General features: G+C 43.6%; 1 protein-coding gene and 2 long non-coding RNA genes across 3 annotated transcripts in view; 1 reads left to right on the forward strand and 2 right to left on the reverse strand.

Moving 5' to 3' along the window:
* Positions 1 to 16,888, reverse strand: part of rock1 (Rho-associated, coiled-coil containing protein kinase 1) — a 67,213-nt gene extending 50,325 nt beyond the window's left edge. Inside the window, exon 1 of the mRNA XM_064346920.1 lies at positions 16,041 to 16,888. Within this exon, the coding sequence (XP_064202990.1) occupies positions 16,041 to 16,133 (93 nt within the window). The 5' untranslated portion in view covers positions 16,134 to 16,888. The remainder of the gene's footprint in view (positions 1 to 16,040) is intronic.
* A 165-nt stretch (positions 16,889 to 17,053) lies between these two features.
* Positions 17,054 to 20,715, forward strand: LOC135261065 (uncharacterized). The gene is made up of 5 exons (XR_010331822.1): positions 17,054 to 17,251; positions 18,221 to 18,443; positions 18,651 to 18,781; positions 19,021 to 20,286; positions 20,589 to 20,715. It is a non-coding gene; the product is annotated as an uncharacterized LOC135261065 (long non-coding RNA).
* LOC135261066 (uncharacterized) lies at positions 20,690 to 24,704 on the reverse strand. Its single transcript, XR_010331823.1, has 2 exons — positions 24,618 to 24,704; positions 20,690 to 21,961 (listed from the first exon to the last, which is right to left on the reverse strand). It is a non-coding gene; the product is annotated as an uncharacterized LOC135261066 (long non-coding RNA).
* Between the last annotated feature and the right edge of the window lie 18 nt (positions 24,705 to 24,722).

Consider the following 24,722-nt stretch of genomic DNA (forward strand, 5'->3'; position numbering starts at 1 on the left):
TCTGACAAGTACTGGCCAAGCACTCTCCCAGTAATTCCATAGGGACCTGCAATTTACTATTTTTTGTAGCTTTAGTAAAAAACAACATAGCTAGAGTGATGTCTTGGTAAAATAATTTCAGTTTTGTGTGCTTCAGTTCTTGATCTGGCAATGTAACCATTGTGCTCAAATGTTAAAACTGAACATTTATAGAAATATTACTAGGTCTCGAACTGGCAAATTGCTGGTGCAACTTTTCCAGAAAGCACACTCTGGCTGTTGTTCACACAACCTCTAAACAATAAACTTTCAGAACCTCGCCAGGCAAGGTTGCATGTGTGAAAAGGGCTAGTGACTCTGTTCATCCAGGTCTGATGCTACAATTACTAAACCAAGCCTGGTGCTAGGCTACCTTCTGTTTACTCAAGGCTGGTGCTACAACTGCTTATGAACTCAGCTCCAAGAGGGCAAAACAATGAATGGGGCCAAATTAAACACACCAGCCTAGGCACTCAGCTGGGTAAACGATGCCGGCTTGGCCACAGGTTCGCGAGCAGTCAGTGATTTGTGACTACCGGGTGGGTCTCGGTCTTGGTTTAATCTGCCCCCTGATTTAAAGCAGGTAGTCCTGTCTGCCCAGGAGCAGATGGAGCCATGGTCCATACAAACAGTCTATGCTATGCCCCACCCCCTCTGCCTGCCTCCGCCCGCCTGCTGTCATCACCCCCTCCAGGTCCCTGCAGGAGGTGAGCTGAGGGGAAGGCTGGATGACTGAGCCACAGAGCCTCCTGGAGTGCACGCTGTATCTGTGCCGACACGGGCAGCCAGGAAGGGCCAGTGCATCCCAGCGAATGTGGGCCAGAGTTAATTCTCCAACGAGGGAAATTATGTCCACAAAAGGCTCGATCAAACTCAGGCCACGAATAGGATTCCTTATCAGTTTGCAAACACAAGACGATATGCTTTTCTATAGTGCATGCGTGCCATTGCTGAATGACGCGGAGTACAATTTTGACAGCCAGGCTGTGCAGCATTAAGAAAACATGCATGGTTTATCTTGTTAATAAAATATAGGATGAGATGGTTTCCCAGAGCCTAACCTCTAGAATAAACGTTGCACATCTTCACCTGAATCTGCATTTTCTTTTCCTTGTGTGCAAAATACGAAGTGACAAGGTTCCCGGAAAAACGGTTGCTGGGAACCATTTTGCCGGATGACGCTGGTCGCCTGCCACTTCCCGTTTGCAACAACGGGACGTTTCCTATGCGCTCGGAGCGCTTGGGGCACGTGTGGACTGAGCGCGCCCCAATCCCCACTTACGAGGCAGTTAGCCTCCACGTGTACGAGGGTCGGCGAATGATGCACGCTCCCTGGCATGTTCACCTGAGCAATGCGTCAAATTGCTCACCTGGAAAGTGACAAGGAAGACACATGGGGGGAGGGGAGGGGTCTGTGATGTAAGCAGCAGGGAGGAATACACGAGGAGGAGGAGTTGCGTAGATGGCAGAGCAGTGCAGAACCGTTGGGGGATGGGGGTTAGCTTTAGGAGAGGGGCACTTCCCCAGTCACGGCGGACCTTCCCCCCCACCTCTTTCCTTCTCTGTGTCTCAGCCCCCCCCCCCCCCCATTCCCTCTCCCTGTCAGTCACCCCCCCGACTCCAGGTCCTGTTTCTGCAACACTGCATCTGAGCATTATTAACCAAGGCAGAACATCCAGGGAGCAGAGGCCTTGTTTTGTTCCAGGAGAAAAGAATGTGAAGATTAGGTCCACCGTTTAGAGACCTTACTTGTTTTTTTAAAGGGGTCCGTCGCTTTCTCATCCCTCGTTACAGCCTAAAGACTTACCTTCGGCAGTCAGAGTTTCCTTAGCCCGCGGTTCTGACTGTGTTTCTCTCCAGACGGTGAGCCTTTGCAGATAGCCTCTGCGGTGCAAGGCATGCTTGCATAATCTATAGCTTTAAATGACATGCCTCCTGGGGCTTTGGGACTCAGCTAGGCCTAATCTCTCAGAACGTCTGGACATCTCAGTCTTTACAAAACAGTGCCGAGCGTGAGGCCCGGAGGGGTTGTCCCCTCAAAGACTGTGTGGTTGGTTACGTGCAGAACAGAGAGAGCAAATCCTGTGTGTTTTTCCCATTGGAGAAAAAAAAACTAATAAACTGCACAGGAACAACACTGAACACCTGCAAGTTGTACTTTTACTGCATATTTTTTAGTCAATCGAAAATACTGAGACATCAACTGCGGGGGGAGAAAAACCAGTCATATTTAGAGGTTCATACATGAGATGAACATTTAGGTGACATTTTTAAGGCTGTTGTGCAACATTAGTGTTGCCCGAGTCCTTTCATCCCTTCTCTGCTGACACAAGTGGCAGAAATGGGACATCAAGCAACACTCCCACTCCTGATTTTAAAAATACCGTAGCTCGTTTGAGTTAATTGTCCAGTAAATCTGCCTCCCTTATATGGAGTTGGCGGTTACAGGCGCCCCAATTATTCTGCAGGGCTCCAGCCCGATAGCCAGTCGCTGCCAAAACCGGCCAGGGATCTCGTTCCCCAGCCAGACGCGGCGGGCCGCTGAAGCCCTTCCTCACACGGGCACGTTTCAGTTCATTACATGGCCGACGGCCGTCTCATCTCCCATGAGCGGCGCGGCAGCCCGAACGGACAAGGGCCTAATTAGCCGGGCAGCTGCTACCGTTTAGGTGCAGGGATAGGACACTGCCCGAGGGGGCTACATGGTTGTCCAGTAGCATCACTGGAGGGCATCCATTCTGACCAATGGCAGCAAACTTCCTGCCAGGGAAGCTCCCACAGGAGAGTGGCACATAAGTGGCATGTGTTTTCCTCAGCACGTCAGGGCTGACAATGAAAATGCAAAAACTCAACCGCAATTAGGTATACTGTTACAGTCTGGAAGAGAAAGCTGCAAAGGTAATCTAAGAAAATGCTTTTCCAAATAACCGAGAGGATGAACACACAAAAACCGCAAACTGGGGGTAACCTGCTGAACTGCACTCTGGGTAACATGAACCACTGTAAGACATCCAATGCTGCATGATTGCATTTTCCCGACTATAACAATCAAAACGCTATCAAGTTTTCCAGTGCAGCATGGAGGAAAGAAAAGATTTTGAGCTCACATACTGGGCACATAGCGTTCTTTCGTAATGTAAGGCAGCCATGTCAGGACATAGGTGATGTCTATAAAACGTTCTATAAAATTAGTTTCTTTTTTTTTTGTTTTACATTTTTAAAAAATCTTTTTTTGGTTTTGGATTTCTAGCTTCTAGCTAGTTTTCAGATTTCCTTATAATCATATGACATATTTAGTTTTTATTGCTGTATTCAGTTGTACTGAACTTTTATTGTGAAATAAAATCTACAATGTGAAACTGAAATGCATTTGGAAAGGGTAACAGGTTAGAAAGGACTTTCAAAAGCAATTTGAATGACGGCGACTTGATGAACAATAACCAAATTACAATAAAATGAATCAGCCGGGTGTCGTCTGACACCGTGGGCTGCAAAGCTTCCTGAAGGCTTCGCAGTGGTCACAACAGGAGTCGCTTCAACATGTTGCTATAGCTTGGAGGCAAATGTCAGGATTCGTGCTTTGTGGGCATCTCTTTGAGTTGCATCATTAGACTTAGTGTACAAACTCCAATGTGTACAAGCTGCTTTGGAACCGCCTCATGTATTTTCCTGCTTTAGACCACAAACTCCAAAATAGCCACCACTGTAAAGCCAGCAGGTAAATAGCTTTCATTGCACAGAAAACTGTCTTGCCCAACTGAAGACGTATATAAAACTGAAATAACACTATTTTTAAAACCCAAAAACAATCAACAATTCGGTTAACATTTACACTTTAAGTTAACTCCGCCAGAATTTGCACAAAGAAAGCCACTGCATCTCAGGGCAGCCGAGACACCAAGAGGGTCGTTATTGGTAAGGAGTGGCAGGAAAATGCACAGAAATTTTTCCACACAGGGAAGCTAAACTTTCCACCAGCTTTCCACCGCATCCTGTGCTCGTCTGCACCAAAACCAGGTGGACGGGGCAACCTCGGCGTGTTTATGCTTCACGTTTCCAACTGCCACCTCCCCAGCGACCGCTGAATTCCAGCACAATGCGGCCATTGAGGCTCTCGGCACGGTGACGTCATGGTGACATCTTTCGGGCCTGGCTGTGTACAAAGCAAGGGCTTCTCTGTTTTTGCATCCATTAAGATCGTTTTGTGAGGCTATTGAGAAACCTGTATGTCCCGATACGATTTTCCTACTTTTTACATTTCATTACATTTCAGGCATTTAGCAGACACTCTGATCCAGAGCAACCTACACACAATTTTTGCATTTTACCTAATATCCACTTACATAGCTGGATATATACTGAAGCAATTCGGGTTAAGTACCTTGCTCAAGGGTACAATGGCATTGTCTAAACTGGGAATCAAACCTGCAAACTTTTGGTTGTGAGACAAATTCTCCAGCCATTAATCCACACTGCTACCCTAACCTCAAAATACAGCTGAATTCTGGAGAGGGGAAAAAAGGAGTGATTCTCATGCATTTTATAGGGGGTTTGGCCTCTTTCCAAGGGTCGGTAACTTGGAGAGCCGCCTTCTGCAAAGCTGTCCGCCTGAAAAGGAAGGGCTTGGCCGCGGCGTGGTTGCTGAACTGGGCACGGCAGCAGGGAAAATACACCAGGCATCTCCTGAAGCGCCCTTTAACCCTTTCAAGAGTATCTGGAATGTTTTTTCAAAAGTCAGTTCTAAGTTAATGTTCTAGAACGTCATCGCTTTCAATTACCAGTAGTGATCGTTACATCAGCATCAGAATGTTCAGTTAAGAACATTCAAATCACACATTTGTGATCTCACACCTTAAAAGGATAAAACTGCTGGCTTTCAGGCCTTCGGGCATGAGGCTATAAACACAGGGATAACAGGACTCTTACTGTGGGCATTTGTTTCATGAGCGCCTTGATCTGGCAATGTTTTCATTGCCATTCCCAAAAGCTGCAGATTCCTGATCTCTCTTTCTCCCTCTCCCGCTCTCTCGCTCATTAGAAGCATGATGCCGCTCCGCTTTCCGTTTCTCCATCGCATCCAAAGCGATGTCATCTTCACTTTGATGAAAAATCTACATATTTCACCGCCTCTGCTCGTCAATTGCACTCGGCATGCAAACACTTGCACACGGCCACTTTATTTCCATTTACAGCAAACAGAACGCCTACCTAGAAACATGCTATGTACCCAACAATCCATCGCTAAGAAACGGCCATGAACTGCAACACAAGCCGATTTCCTCTCTCTCTCTCTTTGACACACACACACACACAAAACAGACATTCCTTTTCCTTATGAGGACCCACAGTGAGAAACCCTATCATAAATGGATGTCCAAACCTAACCGAGCCTTTGCAACAGAAAAGCATCTCTTTGGTGGGCCAACGCTCCCCCGGCTGACTAAACTGTAGCCAGCCCTTAACAGGACCCAAGCCCTCGTCTGCGGAAAAAAAGAGCTCGCCTGTAACCGCAATATGCCATCCCAACACTTTCACTTCCAACTTGTGAAAACCAGAGCCTTGGGCCAAGCCACAGCTACAGGGCAACGGGCTCCACTTCCAAAACGAAGACGATGCAAGGCGAACCGAAGTTCGGAGGACTGAAACAGGAAGCGCCATTGCGTTTGAAATGGAGGTGAGCGAAATTCATCAGATGGCTGCACCGTTATGTCTGCATTCCTGCACATGCTCAGTGAGTGAGGGGCATGCCGGGCTATGAATAGCAGTGTCCATTGTTGTCTTAATGGCTAAAAATGTGACAGACTGAGAGTAAACAGCTGACCGGTGCGGTTTACAACCAAAAGGCACGGAAGAATTTGGGCAACAAAACAGGGGACAGCGGCTGTGCTGGCACATAGCTTAGTATCCTCAACTTTCCTTACTTTTCTAACCAACACTCGTGAGCTGGTCGTCGCGGTTGTTCCAAGGAGACTGGATGATGTCATCATAAAATTCCAGTCATATGACTGACTTCAACCCTTTAACGTCTCTAGGTGCCAGTCACCCACAATTTCCTCTTCATCCAGCTGCAGAAAGCCTGCTCGGAGTGCCAGGGTTTTCTTTCCACTGAGCTTGTATGTATGGCAGTAGGAGTGTGTGCAATTTCCCAGCAGCCTTTCTGGGTGCACAGGAGAAGAGTGACCACTTTTTTTAACCTAATTTCTCTAAAATGCAAAACAAGTGCAATATGTAGAATTCATTTGCTGAAACAAACTTCATCTGCCAACAATATTGCGAGTTATTTAAAAATAATTATGCCCAGTATGGTTCTAGAGATTTGTTGTTCGCCCACCCAGTCCATTCAAAGGCCGGTCAGAGACCCAGGAGTTTCTTATCTTTATCGCCCTCCTTGAGCATGAAAATGTCCTCCGCTTGAGCTCATTAATGACTGTCTGGCCCTTCTCACTCAAAACTACAGTAATCGCTAACCGCAACCATCTCTCAATGGCCTTAAAACAAGAAAACGGTGAAGAAAAAGAATGACATCACTCCACAGTTATTGCTTGGGTCCAACACTCGGTCAAACTGACTATTTAGATCTACTACTGCAGAAAAAAAATTCTTTACAGGAGAGAAAATTTGAATGGTTGAAAACAAAAGGCTATTTACAAAGTGCCACATCTGTGATGATGTTGAACCAAGCAAGAAAAAAAGCACCATTCCCTAGCATGGAGCAGCACTACGGCTTCCTGAAAAATAAAATCAGAGGAGCAGAGTTTGACGAAAACAGAGTCCCCTGAGTGCAACAAATGTTCTGCCAGGAGCCTCTCCTATCTGAGCCCATACCAGGCAAGTTCCAACAAATCAATTCCACTACTGCACTACGCCGGGCCCAGCATCGCCCTCAACAACCATGTGATTACATCCCCGGCGACTAGCAATTAAGATGTATAAATATAACATTTCTATTTCATTTCCAGGCACTTCTTTTCTGAGAATGCTTTCTGCCCTGCGACCTGCAGGCCTTCCCTCACGAGTCTGTCAACAGGAGCCCCCAAACAAGATACACCGCTGAAAAGCAGGGGAGGGGCGCTTTAATGGTCCACCCCAAGAAATTGTGGCTGAGGGCAGGTGTGCGTGCTCGTCCAAGTGCCGGTTCCGTAACCCCAGTGAACATTCCAGTCGGAATTCCGAGAATCCCGCCTGTCCGGAGCGGCTCGGGGGGGCCCGCTCCGGAGTGCGGTGCTTGGAAGGGGGGCCCGCGTCGCCTGACGGTCCTCGTTTCGGAAAGAGATAACAGGCTGCCAGACCCAGCCCCGGCCCCGGGCCCCCGTTTTGGGAAAGGCAGCCCTGAGAGGTGCGGGCCAGATCCGTTTGTCACCGCCTGAGCGATAACGGAGCACAGCTCGCCACAGCGGAGAAGGACCGGGGCCAGGGGGGTGAAAACACAGGCTGCAGCTCGGGCCTAAAAATACTCCCCGCGCTATCAGTGGAAAAATACCATAATTGAGCTGGTCATAAAACAGGCGCTGCATTTTTGGGGTGCATGTGTAATAGCTCAAGGCAGCAGCTTGACAAATAGACGCAAGGACTAAATCTCGGGAAATGGTCTTTTGCGTCACTCGCGTTTTTTTCCAGCTCTCACTGAAGTCTTTCAACTTCCGTGACTGTCCCATCATCCTAGAGAAGGCTTATCCTTTTTCCACATATCTTCCAAGAAGGTTAATGGTAACTTTCACGAGAAACGCCGACCCAAGAAGGACCACCACAAGTAGTTTCACAAAAGTACACAGCAGGATAATACAATGTATTATCTGAAGATAATTTTAAAGACTTTCAAGGAACCATTCACTAGAAAAAACCTCCAAAACCACTAAAGAAAGGATGTTCAACTTTATTCCTCAAAGGGATGTCATACAGGTTTGGCATATATACTATCAGCATTAAGGAGAAGCGGGTTCCTGCCATATTACTATAGCCTAGATTTACTGAATGCATGAATAGATTGACGTATTCCAAAACCAGGAGCACAGTGCCTGAACATAGTTTCCCAAAGATTGAAGGATTTAGTCATAAAAATAAACCATTTATTTGCTGATAACATAAGAGGAGATGCCATAGACAAGACCGCCCTCATGCCAATGTCTGCTTGCGCTAGTCTGAGGCCTGGGCCTGACCTGGTCCACCAGGAGGAGGATACAGATACTAAGCCCAAAAACTAATGCCTACCAATCACAGCAATAGGCAAGAGGTTGAAAAAGTTTTTACCAGACTGCCAAGGTGTTGCTCAAATGACATACCATCCCAAACACAGAGCAAATAGTACTGCACAGCAGCATATCAAGTGTAGAAACCATATCAGTCAAAAACAAAAAGTCATTTAATTGAGGGTGTGTTCCCCTTCCTCTTCAACTTCACTGGCTCCGCCCTCTTGCCACTAGGAGATCAGCTGGTGCAGCGAACAGTACCCAGAGGGGTTGGGGCAACTGGGTGGAGTCTGTTTCACCTGGGATAATATACAGCATGCTGTCTCCTGACTCAAACATATAAACTGCTAGTTACAGTACCTCATACATAAGAGAGGCAATGCTGGCTGAAGATGCCTACTGCCCAGAGAAGAATTAGAGAGAAAATAGTAGTGCCAGACTAGGGCCTCTGCTGGACAATGTTTAGTCACAAATATGCATGTGCTGCACTGACATTTCATCAGACAAATTAAGAATAGGCTACTTAAAGCAGTGGTAACCAACACTGTACCTGGAGATCTACCATCCTGTAGGTTTTCACTCCAACTCTAACAAAGCACACCTTATTCAACAGTCAGAGATCTTGTTGTGCTGCCAATTAGTAGTCAGGTGTGCCAAATTATGGTTGAAATTAAAACCTGCAGGAAGGTAGATCTCCAGGAACAAGGTTGGTTACCACTGACCAAGAGAAAAGAACATTCATGAATCGAGAACTTCTTGCCCTTGACTCAGCTTTAAACACTGAGAAACCTGACTATCCAGAATAAAGGCTGAACAGATTCAGGGCCAGACTTGGTCCAGACTAGGGTCCTATATCACATCAGGGTTCTTTAGCACCGTTCACTCATCTTCAGAAGTTTCCTCTGAAATCACTACCACTCTGCTGAAACCATGCATGGGGGAGAGAACCATCCAATACACAAAACGCCGTTCACTCAAAGCAGGACACAGTGCTTCAAAGGAAGTGGAATAAAGCAGCTGCACCCCACCCTGAAAAAAAAAAAACTGTGAAAACAAAACTCGCAAAACACTCCAAATCTGGAGTTCTGGGTATGGAGCCAACTTGTAAAAAAACACTTCTTTCGCCACATAATTCCATCCTCTGTATAGAAGTGTGCCACTCAAGGATATTGGTAAAGCCAACGCCGCCTAACTTTCCATAGCAATTTAGTTAATGCGTTAAGTGCACACTTTTCCCTGTAAACTCCCATGTTGCAGCACATTACAGACGAAGCCGAAAAATGGCCGTTTTCAAACGCTGGGCGAGATGCAGACAAGAGGTTATTTGATTGGAATGGAATTTTATTATGCCGTGGGTGGCAGAGAGGAAGGGGGGCAGGGAGCAAGCAAAAGCCTCCATTCATCGATCAGAGATGACTTGAGGGGGGGAAAAAACAAAATGCTTGTGTTCGGTAGCTTCAGAAATGCAGTCTTCACAGCACTTTTATCATTAGGATTCTGAGGCTGCTCGAGCGGGCTGTGGGCATGAGCTGCCATGTTCCTGGGACAGGGCGGAAGGTCTGGCGAACAAAAGCAGCACTTTTTTGGTCAAATCAGGGGCATACAAATCTGTAATGGTGGATATGATGGGCTTCCGCTGCAAAGTGTTAAGGGCGGGTAGGGGGAGGGCTGTGTCCGTGTGGGCACTGGCCTCATTGGGTCCTGTGGTGTGTGACGTTATGTGGCAATGGCTGAGGCGCTCTTGGCCAATGTTCCCTCTAAGCTGCGCGCGTGCGCAATCGCGCACTGCCCGCACATTCTCAGCGCACAAGAAAATCTATCCAGCGCATAAACAACATCAACATAACGTATTAATTCATATCTAATATTAGACCTAATCTAATCTAATTAATTCGCCCAATAATATTGTTTTTTTGTTTCTCACTCAGTGAGTGACAGGTGTCCAGCCAATGATACGATACGGTTCACTTACGGTACGAAGCCAATCATGGCATTGACGGTGCTTGCGTCTGGGCCCTGCCTATATGCGCCGTGCAGGTTAGCTAGCAGGTTAATAGATGCTAATACAAACCCCGCATCATGGCGAAACGAACAGGCAGCGACACATCCACTCAGCAAGCCACAGTAAAAAAGAAATGCAGTTCTTTTAAGATGGAATGGCTGTCGGAGTATGTGCAAATTGAAGAAAAAGCGGTGAAATTGGGTGAGATTTTTTCTTTTTCAAGTGAGAAAGGTCTACTCTGCAAAACATGCAGCGATGCCAAAGTAGCAAGTGAGTTTTCAGAGGGAAAAATGTGGACTGAATGGAAGCTGGACTATCTCAAGCGTCACGTTCAGCATAAAAGTCATTTAAAAGCTGTCGAAACTGTACGAAGACTCAAGATGGGACAGGGGATTGGTACATTATTGCGGGAGAGCGCAAAAGAGCGAGAGAAAAGGAACGAGCTGTCACACAAAACAAAATCGGACCCTGAACAAGTTAAAGTTCTCATTGACAATATTTTACTTGCCATCAAAATGAATGCATCAATTCTGTCTTTAAGTCAGATTTGTGCATATTCTAGTGACGGTTATTAAGATTTTGTCTTTATGGATATTAATCATTAAATGTTGTTACTATTAGATCATTTATGGGTAGTAGAAATGCCAAGAAAAACTGTGTAATTAGATATTTTACAGACAAAGTGTTACAGGAATTTGCACTGTATCACAAGCTACAGCACAAGTCATTGTGCAAAATGTGAATGTTTTAATGTAAGCAAAATGTTATGTCTGAAAGGTGTATATGTCTCATATCTTCCAGAACAGGACCCTCAGCCAGGCAAAGCAGGACTCTTCCCATGGCCAAAGCAGGACTCTCACATACTGTATAACATCTACACATCCCATTTTTCAGATTTTTGTCTTTTTTTAAGTGGACCAAATTACTTATTTAAAAATAAAGCGTGCATATCTAATGTTGCTCACAGTAGTCCTCAGTTTGCTCAGGGAGCTTGTGTGTATGCCCAGATACATGAAAAATTAGAGGGAACATTGCTCTTGGCTGATTTGCGCCGGGGCAAAGTATGCTGTCTGTCCATCCTGTGGGAGCGGTGCGTGGATCTGCACTCTATGAAGGGGCACGGACCTTTTTTCACGCAAAAGACTGTTTGGCAAACTGTAAGTCTAAGGCCTTTGGCCGTGTGTAGGAGCAGGCATTATGGCTCTGCCCAGGCCATAATACATCAGGAGGTCCATGGCCATTGTGTCAAATGGCCTCAAAGCCACGACTCTGCTATTGTGTGAACAGCCATCTTGCACCAGGCGTAGGCAAACCAGATCCACAGAAAACTCTCTCTGTCCAAACCAAACCAAACCATCCAACCCAAATAAAAATGACAAGGGCTCTTCAAAAGTATTATACCCATTGAAAGTCAGAGATGGTGCACTTGTGCTGCTGAGAAGGGAGAGGACATGTCTAACTGCTGAATGAACTGGAAGGGTCTAAGGCCTTTCCTGTAAAACAGTGGGAATGCGCTGTGCCATTACATAATCCAAACTGCTCGGCTGAGGGCTTTTTCCGTTTGTTTGGATTTCAGCATCTTCCACTGCATTCCGTTATCTTTCTTAAATGTCATGCCTGGAATCTTTTCAAAACAAGGACTTGACTCTGCAAATCAGTGGACCTCACAGCTCCCCTGGAGAAGGGGAGGGCTGCAACGGACAAAGGTCAATAAATGCATGAAAACACGAACAATCACATTTCGCTCAGGCTCCCTGAAGGCGGACGAGCAGCGATAATGCGGACTACGAAACAGCCATCTCCAAGCCCTAAAGGGGGACTGACATTTAACCCTTCAGATGCACTACTTGTTCCTCAGCTGGGGCAGTTCTCTCCCACTGCTACGCATTCATGGGTGTTAACTGTATTCCTGTGCAAGGTATCCCAAATAAATTAAAATAACACTCCTAATGCCTAGCTATACAACAGACCTAACCTTAAAGGTGGAATTTGAAAGTTTTAATAAATGAATTTTAAAAACTTGCTCGTTCTTAAGGTGCAATTCCATAATCAAAGCTGTGATTCAATGCAATGTTTTTTGACATTAATTTAAAGAGACCACTTTAAGACTCTCCCTCTCTGCAAAATCCATACTTTAAAAAAAATAGCTGAGTATCAAATCCACTGTGATGATGAACATAGCACTCTTGTGCTGGTAGATTTAAAAATTGCTTAGTACTCATTTAAACAATTCAGATTACATTAGCATGCGTTTCAGATTCCAGTTCCTTTTTTTTTTTTTTTCAAAGGAACATAACACTTATTTCCACTTCAAGTTCCATAAAAAACAGCTCCAGTGCTTTTAAGAGCCCATATTACTAACATTCCAAAATTCTCTATTTGGAACATTATGTCATTGTGGACAGAAGAGAACTTGGATTTCCTTCTGAACTTTTTCCCTGTGTAATGAGCAAAAACACAGGCAATGTGTGCAAGGAATCTATCGTGTAGGCTACTCATTGGTGCATAGGCTTGTCATTTGATATCATTCCACAATGGTCATACAGGAAGAGTGAGATTACTGTATATCCGAGATCAATGCCCACAAGCAATTCCATGTAATGGCAAGGAAATTTTTGTTTTGAAAACTGTCATAATGTCACTACGTCAGGTGAGAGGAATTATGATTCATGAAGAATGGTGACAGCACATGTCACTCCTGGATGCGACTATTAGTCATTAGTTTAGTGAGTATTAGCAATCAGCAGCCGCAAAAATCGCCAAACAGTCAGTAACACAGAAAATGGGAATCGCATACTACTAAAACACACTTATAACAGGAACTACTTTGGTACACATAAAATGGATAACTATATTGAGGGCGACACGTCTATGCTATGCCAGCGTGCACATCGGGTCTGATAGTGATTTGATTAGATGGTGAGCTGAGTAGGTGTTTGGAGGGCGCACTTGAATGCTTGCGACCCGAGAGGCTCCTGCGCTTCCTCCGAGCTGACGGACACATACCAGTCAGATAAGCGGGCTGGCACTCGGGCGCGTCAGCGGCGCGGCTGACCCTCCCGGATTAACGCTGCGTTTCCGTGCTTTGACCGCAACGGGCGGTCGAGGGGACCGCGGGCACGAGAAACGATGGGTGTGCTGAAAAGATGACCGAAGCGTTCGCGTACGGTGAGAGAACATGTGCGTTCCGTCGAGGTCGGCCGTCCCAGCTCCCCAGACTGATGGAGTCAGGGCAAGAGTAACTAGACTAGTGAGAAAAGGGAGGCGGGGATAAGTGAACCCGTTCACACGGAGGGGCAGGTAGGAACGGGCACCTGCGCGACTCCTCCCCGAGGGCCGCAGCGCTGATGGTGCGCTCCTCCCCTCTCGCGTCACGACGCGCTGAATTCAGCACAGTCATCAAAATACCCACCGCCAGGCATCCCGTCACAGACTGATTCAACACTGGAGGGCTGGAGGTAAAGCTGGGTTGAGATATTGTAGAAACATGCCAGCTCCAAAACCACCTTTCAGTACCGCATTCATTTGCTTAGTTGGCCCTCTTGCCCAGGTGACTTGAAAAGAAAACCATTTAAACATTTTTCGACTTATTTACAGAAAGCAATCACTTTAATCAATGTTATCAACCTTTAGGACTATTTATCAAGGGGCAGCTTCAGTGGGATCTGAGGTCAGGTAACCTAAAATCTTGAGCTGCCCTCACTAACTACAGCATAATTTATCAGAAATGACAGGTCAGCATCAAACACATGACTACACAGGCAGTCTAAGCTTCAAGCCTCACCTGATTTCTCTGGTATAAATTAGGATAAATAGTTTCTCCAAGCTATGCCCTAAGCTTCATCTTCATCAAATACAGAACAGAATATTACGGATCCCGGAATTTTCCACTGAAACATATGAATAATAAGACTTGAAAATGTGGCAAGAATACAATCTTCCAATACTACATTATATTTCTGTTTTAGGGTCTATCATAGATTAAATAAAACTGATAAAAATGAAAAAAATCTTTATTCTTTATAAAGCCTCTGAGTTTTTTTTTCTTCTCCAAACTACATTTTTGTGGTTTGTTGTGTTCAGTGAATTAACAGCAGACCTGTACATTTTCATTGAGAACAGCACCAGTCTGCTATCGCATTCTAAAGACTAGTTTCAGATAAGACGTGCACCAATGTGCACAATGCAGTGCACCACAAGATGAACTTGGTCATGAGCTAAGCCCAGCCATTTCTTTCCCATATATAGATATAGAAGCGACACATTTAGTAACTGCACGCGCACACTCAAGGTAGGTGGCAGCTGGCTACAAAACATTGTTCTAAACGCACTTCAAATGACGCAGTGCAGAAATGCAACCCTCTCAATATTTATCAAGACGACAACGATATCGTCCACCTAAAAAATAATTTTGATATCTACCTAATGTAAGTTACGAGATCCCTTTTCCTGATTAATGTTACTATGGCCTAAGGATTTCGTTTCAAAATGCTACCTCATGCATGAAGGAAGCATTAAGTGACACTAAACTCTGCTGATGCAGTAGACAGTCCCCCAAGGAGATTGCATTCACATGACTGTTAAGAAGAGCCGCCAAATTCCCACATGAAAAAGCATAAATAAATTTAACAATGAACATCCTCGTATAAAATTAACAAATTTATTTAATAGGTTTGTTAGCTCTAGCTACTTATAGCAACAAGACACAAGATCTCAAAGTAAACATGTCATCTATGATTTATTGTGGCCATCTTTCCTCCAGAACCCACGTTATCTTTCTTACTAGACACTGATTTGCGTCACATGTTGAGGCGAAATTCGTTTTTACAGGAGCCCATTCCCCCATGATGAACGTTTTCCAAACACAATTCTGTTCTCATGCGAGAGTCTAACTAAAATTAACCTTCCAAGTAAAGTCGGCACTAACATTGGCGAAGTATTACCCAAACAGTGATAGACACTTTCAGGCTCATCTGCTATGTGGCTACTATTAACAATTGCTAGCTAGCTCACCAACATTAAACAGTTAAGCAAAGACTGTATTTCAAATGCATTGCGCTGGAACCTAGCTACATTCACTACCCAACGTTAGACTAACTTGCTAGTTATTCTAGAATTGTGAGCTTACTCGTTTTGTATTCCGTTAAACAGTTAGCTAGCCTAGCGTTTAAGTTACAGAAGTCATTGACTTTCCTCGGCTTGACATCTACCTTCTCACACAATTTATTAATGAATCAATGCACGCAATGGTGTAACCAGGTAAAATAAATTAACTTAATTAGCTAGTTTGCTGACTGGTTGACGCCAGACAACAAGCTTATCCAAAACGCCTTTAAAATACTATCGCCTTCTTCATAACAATTCACGTTAGCAAGTGGATAGTTCTACACAAATTAGGAGTTGCAATGTTTCTGAAGTTGGCGAAGTTAGTGATAACATACTAACGTTATTGTTCCTGAACCAGACGTCAGCATATTTAAGTTAACCGGCTGGCATTCTATATAACTTAGCTGGCTAAAATGGCCTCTTCGGATGTAGCTGCAACCATAAACTTTACCCTATGTAAATAATTTTGTAAGGACTGCACGCTAAGTTAAACAGATTGCAGTGGGTTTCCTAACTGGTAGCTTGCTAATTAGTGTTCATTTTCCATTCAAATGTACAGCGAAGTCGTTACAGTTCACCTAGCCAAAATGTAAAAGCAGTCCAAGTACTCATAAAACAAAGACTAGCTTGCTAACAAACACAAAACACCCACTGTAACAAATATAGCCGAGCTCAACCATAGCTAAACCACAGCAATTTGCATTTCAACATAGTTATACGAAACTTACCAGTAAGCAATCAGTATTAATTTCTGATTTCGGGTCCTTCAGCATGGCATCGATTTTTTCAAAACGAGCCTCCAAACTTTCGCCAGCAGACATTTTCGCTGTCAAGTCGAGTTCCACGCCGTTGTAATACTAAAAAAAATCTTGCTAGCTAGCCAGCAACTTCCCTCTCGTTTGCTTTGCAGTAAACAGTCGTCTTCAAAGAAGTTAGTTATATCGAACTAATCAAAGAAACATTGCGTCTTATGCGTTTTTCACACTCAAGACACTTAACGAGATCTATGATGACCGAAAGTAACATTTTAAGAAAACACCGTCCACTTTTTCCTTCTCGTTTCCCCAAGTGTGCTAGCTCGCTAGCGAAGTTTGATTGACAACTTCAGCCACATACACACAAAAGAAAAAGAGCAACAGATAGCCAGCAAGATCAGCTTCCCTGTACAGACGGAGCCATAGCCTGCATCGACTGCGCTCAATATTTTTAAAAGATAAAAGGTCCGTTTTACATAACTCATAAAAGTAACTCCCGACAACTATTCTACTCCAGGCCTGTATCCATATGAAGGGGCCTTATGGGGAAAAAAGCCAAACGGGTCTGACAGCTGCAAGGTAGAAGTGGCGAAAAACTTCAGCTCCAAAATTCGATCAGTTTGAAACACTGTCGTGATAAAGCGTTTCCTCGCAGCCCCTCTCCTCTACACCTCTCATTTTTAAAGACCGAAGGCTGTGGCCTCTGCACACGCGTTGAATCCTGTAGATTCTATTGGGATAATTCAGCTTTAACTCGATCTTCTTTGAAAAGCACAAGGTGCCCGAGTTCTTCTCCCTGCACGACAAACATGTCCGCCTTCCTGTTCAAACACCCGAAGAAGGAGACATTCGAATCTACAAGTACTGCGCAGGCGCTCAAGTTGCTACCTACAGATTTAATGCGATGGGACAAGTGTGCAAACTGCGCCTTTTCGATCGCGGGCAGAAAGCGCCTGGGACATTCGCGTGGTTTGAGCGCTCCCTATGAGTGGAAATGCTTATGAAAGCCTAACGATTATATTTAAAGACAGAGCTTTATCAAGGCTTTCATCATGCATTATATTCTGTGGCTCGAAATGTCAATAGCACGAAATTTACCTCAGAGTTTAAAAGGTTCACGGTTCCAGTGTGGGAGAGGAGGAGATTTTCCTCAAAAAGTGCATGGGATGAATGATGGTCAAAAGGTGAGGGAATCATGGCACTCCCATAGAAGCTGCACAGAGCATAGGTCTTTAAGAGATAGATTTTTCTGGTTTTTGCTTATTTGTTTGTTTGTTTTGTAAGTTTGGCTATGTCAGAGTTTGTGTATGTTTCAATTGGCCATTTCAACATTTAAGTTTCTGGACAAATGTCCAAATTTGTTTGTTTGTTTGTTTGTGTGTGTGTGTGTATGCATGTATCTGTGGTTGTCTGAATATGTGCATGTGATATGGTGAAGTCAGAAACTTGATTATTTCAACCTACCCTTGAATATTACAAAGGAAATAATACTCGAGTAATGTTCTTTTTTGTGTATAATACACAGGGAAACTAACAGAATTTACAATGTTCAATTTCCTTAGTATATAATGCAACCTTTCAGAACAATAGCTGTGCATGTACATTTATGGATGTGTTATTTTGGGACATTAATGGTCCGTGTTAGCTGTATCCATAGCATTGCTTCCCCATTGATCCTCCCTCTGTGCTGTTGTTAAGGTGAATTTGAACATCTGTTAACTCCAAACCACTACAGGCCCAGGGTTTAAGTAAATGGACATTCAGCTTCTCAGTGTACTTTCATACCCCTGCAAGACATTGATTCTAGGCTGAGATCAGAAGAGCGATGTGATTATTGCCCTTGCTTTTTTGGCTATCACATGAGAATGACGCTGTTAAGACGATACCCTGAGAAAGCAAGGGCTCTATTGTCTTTCAATTACAAACACTTAGCTTATGTAAAGACAGGCTTTGTTCAACATTCTACTGGGAAACCATGCAGCTGGGAACTCTCATATCCACGCTTAGTAATTATTCTTTTGCATATTTTGTGACAACGGGCAGTCCTAGTCCTAGACTGCTCTGATTGGTTCAGCAGTCAGATTTTTTTTTGTGTGTGTGACTGCTGCCCCAATCAGAGCAGTCTGTAACTTTTTTATGCTCTTTCCTTTCAGCTGCCCCCTTGACCAAATCCATTTCTTCTGCTGGTTATCCATCAATCAGCAGTTCACCTACCCCATGCCACACAAACTCTTCATCTCTGCCCTCGTGCACCACTCCTCCACAGCACCATTCCCTTTCACCTTCCCTCTCTCCAATCCCAAATGTGACCAAAGATAACACAGAAGAGGGCCAGCTGGACTCCTTGGTTGTGGTTGTGGATTTCAAACAACTTAGGTAAAGGCACATTTCTGTCAGGGAAAAATTCACATTTCAATTTTTAAGCAGGAATAGCAAAGTGATTAATGTTGAAGGGGCATTCAGGGAATCATAAATAAGTTCACATTTGCATTTATAAGGCTAAAATTATTAGGGATGGATTATTACGCATGGAAACATAGTGCATCTGCTCAATGTAGAATAAGATCTATTTCTCCATTTCAGACCCAGTATCCCTAACATTGGAAATACCTGCTCCATGAATGCAATACGTTGCAGTGCCTCTTTGACCTTAAGTCTTTTTGCAATGACATCATAAAGCAGGAGCAGAGCTGGATATTCCCTAAGCTGCTCAAGTAAGGACCTATTAATGTTCATTCTATTTATACTGTTATTACTGTATGCGGTCCAGAGTTGTGATTTACTGTACTGTCACTCTGATTACTAGATTACTAGACTTATTGTGCCTCTTTCAGATTTCACTAGAAAAAAGCACCTGTTCAAAGTGTGGACATGGCCTGTTACGCTGTTTCAAGTCTGAGTAGTGTTAATGTGAGAGCAAATTACTCTACTTCTTCTCTCTCGCCCCCTGCAGGTGCTTTACTGACTTGCATTCATATAGGGTAACGGCTCACAGGAGTTTTGTGGTGACAAAGGAATTCTGAGGAGGAATTCTGGGGAGATAGCCAGTGGCTGAGAGAGAAGGCTCTAGTACACATAAACACTGCCACTCTAGTCTTCACATTCACATTGTGTGGACCAAGCACAGCCCGTGTCTCACAATTCCTCCATTCCTATCTCTGCGCACTGTGTTCTGTCCCCTCTGGCACCTGTTTCTCCATGTAGGATACCCAATCAAACAGGGATGTACTTCCCTCTGTGGTTCTCTATTTCTCTGTCTCCAAAAGCCATGTTAGAGGTGGTTAGGGATGAAAGATACAACCACCTCTCAGTGGATTTGGTCCAAAAGGATAGCCTGGACCTCTATTTCACGGCTAGATCCAGTCATACACCAGCAATACTCACTCTTCTGTTTTATCTTCTGATGACACTAATATTTAAGTACTACCCATAATACAGTAGAACAGTAATTCTGACTCTGGAACATACTTCCTGTAATACTAACCCATATACAAGCACTGACCTTAGTAAATACTGAGTGATACTGACTGCCATATTGACCCTAGTGCAGAGTGCCTACCGTCTTACTATGTGACCGAAATTGACATGAACACTGATCCAGGTTCAGAATAAATGTGATCTGCATCAGATCCTTGAGTTGATTTGCTGCTGTGCTGTTACATTCTTGACAACAGAGCTGAAAAGTGCATGCAGGAAGTGTTTTGGAAAACAGGCTTCTCTATCCTTGATGTTCAACTAATCTTCTTGGTAAAGTATTGCCTAATTACGTCACTCATTATACTGTAAAGCAGGGATTTCCATCTCTACAGGAGAGCTATATGCTGTATGTTCTTTGTTGCAGATAATTATTGATCAATTAAAGCAGTGGATATGTTAGCTCAGCTCACCTGGTTTCTTGGGTCTACACAGGTTTTTGATATTAAGATGAAACCGTGTCTGTGACTGTCCTGGTCATTGGTTGGCTGGAACAGTCATGGCTGGTTATGATTACAGCTCAAAGGAAAGGACCTGAGCATGTTTTGCTGTTGGAGGTACATATGAAATATCTCCCTGTCGCTCTGTGCAGAGTCCTCATTCGCCAGCTGAAACATTTTTAGGTGGATGCTCTTGGGAACATGAAGAAACTGACGAACAGGATTCCCATTCCTGTGGAAATGAATGTGAACCACCACTGCAGGGATGGTGTGCAATCACTTCTCGAACTGGACAATAGAGAATGGTGAGTAAGCATACACATATTCACAAATAAATACACACACATGCACGTATACTCACTGTCCCATCAATATTACCTCCACCTACACAAACTCCATGTTTTGTGGTTGCTACATGTATTCACATACAGACGGTTTTACTTTCACCTGGATGCTACCTGCACATGTTTGTATGCTTGTGCTCCCACATTCCCTGTCACTAATGCATCCATTTAGATATATCAGCACACCAAGCCTCTGAAAAAGAACCACCTCCCCTACTCCAGCTGCTGACTGTGTTTGTCCTTCTCTGTTCCCATGGTAACAGCATCAGGAGCACAGCCCAGAGGATCAGCGGCCTTTGCAATGCAGTCTAGCCTCCCTTTGGCATTTTGGAGGATGGAAAAAGATTGCATATGTCAATGTCAATATATCAACTATAAACATATATTATATGTATTTATATATAAATAATTTATAGTTTATATAGTATTAATTCCCAGTGCAGCAAAACCAGGTTGAGCTTTTGGAATCGTACGAAATTACTGATAGGCTGTTGCCTGTTGCTCTGGGGTTCTGTTTGGCTTTTTGTGAAGGACATTCTACAGATAGAGGTAGGAGGAAAGGGAGGCAGAGGAGAGGACAAGACAGAGGGAGTGAGAGTAGGAGGAGGGATAAGACCATGGCAGGCTGACATATTAGTTTCTAGGCTTGTGTGAAGATGCTGTGGCCTGTTTCTGAGTGCAAGCATTCCCCCCCCCCCCCCCCAGCAAGCTGCTATAGTCTCACATCGGAAACAGCAGAGGCTCTGGTAGGACAGACAGGAGTATGAAGATAAGAAATCACTGTTCTGATCTCTGCCTTGTGTCTGTCTGACAACAGGGCATTATGTCAGTGATGCACGTGTACAATGCTGAGCAGAAGAGTTGGCTCACATTCAAAGATTGCTGACAGTTATGTCAGTTCTGCACTCCAGTCAGAGAACTGCTTTGTATCCTCTTTTATGAATACATGTAGTAGACTACCATTCTACTACAGGGTAATCTAATGCCATTGTGAATTGAAAGTTCTTGCACAAAGAAGGAGGTATGGGGTAAGATGTAAGATGTAAGGAGGGAGCAGTGAGGAGGAGCACACATTTTTCTGAAACGCATGTCAACCAACTGCTGATGTCTGAGGAGATACGGACATCCTGCCAACTGAAATTCCTTGAGTGACATACACCCTGTGGTGCTGTTTTGTACCGGCACAAACCAGATTAAACACCAGAGTATGGGTCCTGGGTTCAAATCTTGGGGGTTCACTGACTCTGTTACAACCTGCACTCACTTCCCAAATAATTTTCTATAACTAAACAGAAGTAGTGTGTATCGCAGATGATCTAGCAAGCATGTTATAGAAAAAGTGGTAAGCACAGAGTTGACAGTGTCATCAGGGTCAACAGACAGTACACAGCAGACTAAGAGAAAAAGATACACATTATCTATACATAGTCCTGGATCTTTTTAATAATGCTGCTCTGCGACAGTCCTCGGCATCCTGAATAAAAGGCATCCCTCAGTTTGGTTGCCAGGTGATGGCCAGCGACGTCTTTGGCTCCACGTGTCTCCTGAAGGGGGTTATCAGGCAACGGCACGTGTCTCCTCTCCCGTGCTTACAACCAGGATCTCCACAACAGGACCATGACATCATTATCTCCACCTATACCAGACGGAAACAAATGCAGCAGCAGACAAAACAAAACAAAACACAAAGCAGGGGAGACAAAAAACAGAGTAACGTAACGTGGTACTGATATCTACGGCTATGGCCAATTGTGTGCCACCCCTGCAGGCTGTTGGCCACAGTCAGCATATCACACCATGAGGCCCATCCACAAAAAGAGCACGTCATAAAGACCAGCTATCCAGCACCCCCAAACTGATTAATTTTGAAGAAAAAAAAAAAAAGTAGTCAGTGTTTTGTCATGTGCGTCAATACTTTTGGAACTATACTAATATTATTTGCATTGATACTGTGTATTTAACTACCCAACATTGCATCATATCATTTATCCAATTGTCATTTATCAAACCATTTATTAAATTCCTAATGACTATTTACTATATTATCTATGGAGGATCCATATCAGAATCCTTTTGTGGCTCACTCTGCTTTCATCAGTGTCTCTTTATGTCACTTAGTGCTGTGTATCGGGCAAGGCAAACATGGTTGGCACTTCTGTAAATCCATTATAATCTGTTTTTAAGAAAGTGATATCACTTAAGCACAGGATCGTGCCCTTTGGGTAGAATGCAGAATGGTAGTGTTTTTGCCCCAATGTTTTACTTTGACTCACATGTTAAAGATAATGCATTATCTATGGTGTGATACTTACACATCACATCCACTGAGGAAATTGACCACTGACAAAAGTCTATGTTGCTGCAGCCCACTCATTCGAAAATACAAAAGAGAAGGCTAATATTGCAGAGCGTGAAATGATTTCTTTTCATTTCTGACCAATTAATGTATTTTCAAAGACACTATAAAATCTATGTACCCCAAGCAATTAAATAAATAGGAAATAATAATAATGGCTTCAGCCTCAGTTTGTTTATTTTTCATTTTTTAATGTATTGTAACCAAAGTTAAATAATGAACTGTTCCTTTAATACAACGTCCTGTCCTCACAGTCGGATTATTGCTGGAATACTTTGCTGCTGAGAGCGACTAGCCAGCCAATCCAAGTTAAGCATTACGTATCCCCCTCAAGTCGTTCCAGTCAGCCAAAGTGTAGCCCTTGTCGGAGCAGCCACTGTTCAGGATTTCCACACAGATAAGTGGACTGTGGTGAAGAACCTAACTTCATTTTCCTTGCCTAGCGGTCTTCTCGTGAAAGCTGTCTGCTCACTATGCAACCCTACAAGATACATATCGTGCTCACAAATGAGACAGAGAATGACGTCACCATTCCAGCCAAGTGTATCATTGCGGTCCTCTTGGGGAACTCAATGCATTCCAAACTCCAACATTTGTGACTGAAAGGATTGTTCATTTGGCCAAATGACGTTATATTAAAGGGACAGTCTATTATATAACCTGGGTTACATTATTTTCTAACAAAACTAAGAATGCATCATGTTTACCAGTGTTTTCCCTACACTTGCCACATAATATGGTAAACCACGTTTCTAAAGGTTCAGTAATATAATAGAAATGTTTTGACTTCACCCAAGAACATGGCCACCAAATTGTTTAATTTTGCAGATACTCTTATCCAGAGCATTAATTAATGTAATTAAGTACAGCACATAAATGTTCTCATATAGCTCAGCGCAGCAGTACAGAAAAAGATAACCAAAATGCCAAGTCAATGTGTTTAGTGAGCGTGTTCATTGCTTAGAAGGTTATATTAAAAGCTATGTCTAGTAACATTAGTTTAAAAAAAAAAAAAATCCAAGTTAATTTTGTTGTGTCCTTTTGTGGCACAACAGGTTTGAAGTAACTTTCTAAAATATTTAAACATGGATGTTATACAATCATAGGCTATCATGAAAACTCAAAACTGTATTAACTCAAAACTGTACTATCTGCCAATAGAATCTATTTCCAAACACAGCCGTGCGCTATATGGTAGCAAAATAGGACACCACAGGTTTCAACTCAAATTTTACCACTAAAGTTAGAAAATGTGCAAATAGCTTGGGTGGCTTTTTTGTAGATCATATAGCTCGCTCGGTGTGGCCAACATTTTTATTTATGAAAGTAACTTCTCACCACAGTTATTAATTTGACATGGACAGTGGACATAAGCAGCAACCTAACTGTTACATTATGGCTACATTCCTGTCTTAGGCTCCAGGGTGGCGGTTAGCTTGATTCCAAGGACCATGACAGGGGCCCTCAAAAAATTGTGCTGCAATTGTGCAGGGATGGGGTAGCCTGGGGTGATGGGGCCCAATGTGAGATCCTTTCACGAGGCCCCAGAGTCCATGGCGGTGCCCTTGACAACACCCATAATATGTACAATATAAACATGCTAAATTCAGCTAGCAAATCTCTTTTAAATTACTGTCAATTTTAGATAAATGTTAACATTGCGAACAATGGCCTTCTTCATTGTTAATTCCTTATCAATGTGTTGATAGAGTGCAAAAGCAACAAAAAAATGAACTGTGATAGATTTGAATTTATTTCTTTTAAAATGTAATTTTATTTATTTGGCCAAATTGACATCGGCAAGGATTTTTATTTTTTATAAACCACAGAATATGTCTGACTAACTTCATGGTAATATTTGCTGATCTTCTCGAGTTACATTTTCAGAAAAAAATATTAACATAACTGTAAAATATATAACCGACAGTAGGCCTACCTCAAGTTTAATCAAAAACGCGAGTACTGTGCAGCGTAAGATAATTTTCATTAATGTTGTGGTCTGGTTCAGCGAACTTTCCGCCCGCCCTCCTCGATCATCGTT

The sequence above is a fragment of the Anguilla rostrata genome, chromosome 8, assembly GCF_018555375.3.
Source record: "Anguilla rostrata isolate EN2019 chromosome 8, ASM1855537v3, whole genome shotgun sequence".
In the NCBI taxonomy this organism is placed as follows: domain Eukaryota; kingdom Metazoa; phylum Chordata; class Actinopteri; order Anguilliformes; family Anguillidae; genus Anguilla; species Anguilla rostrata.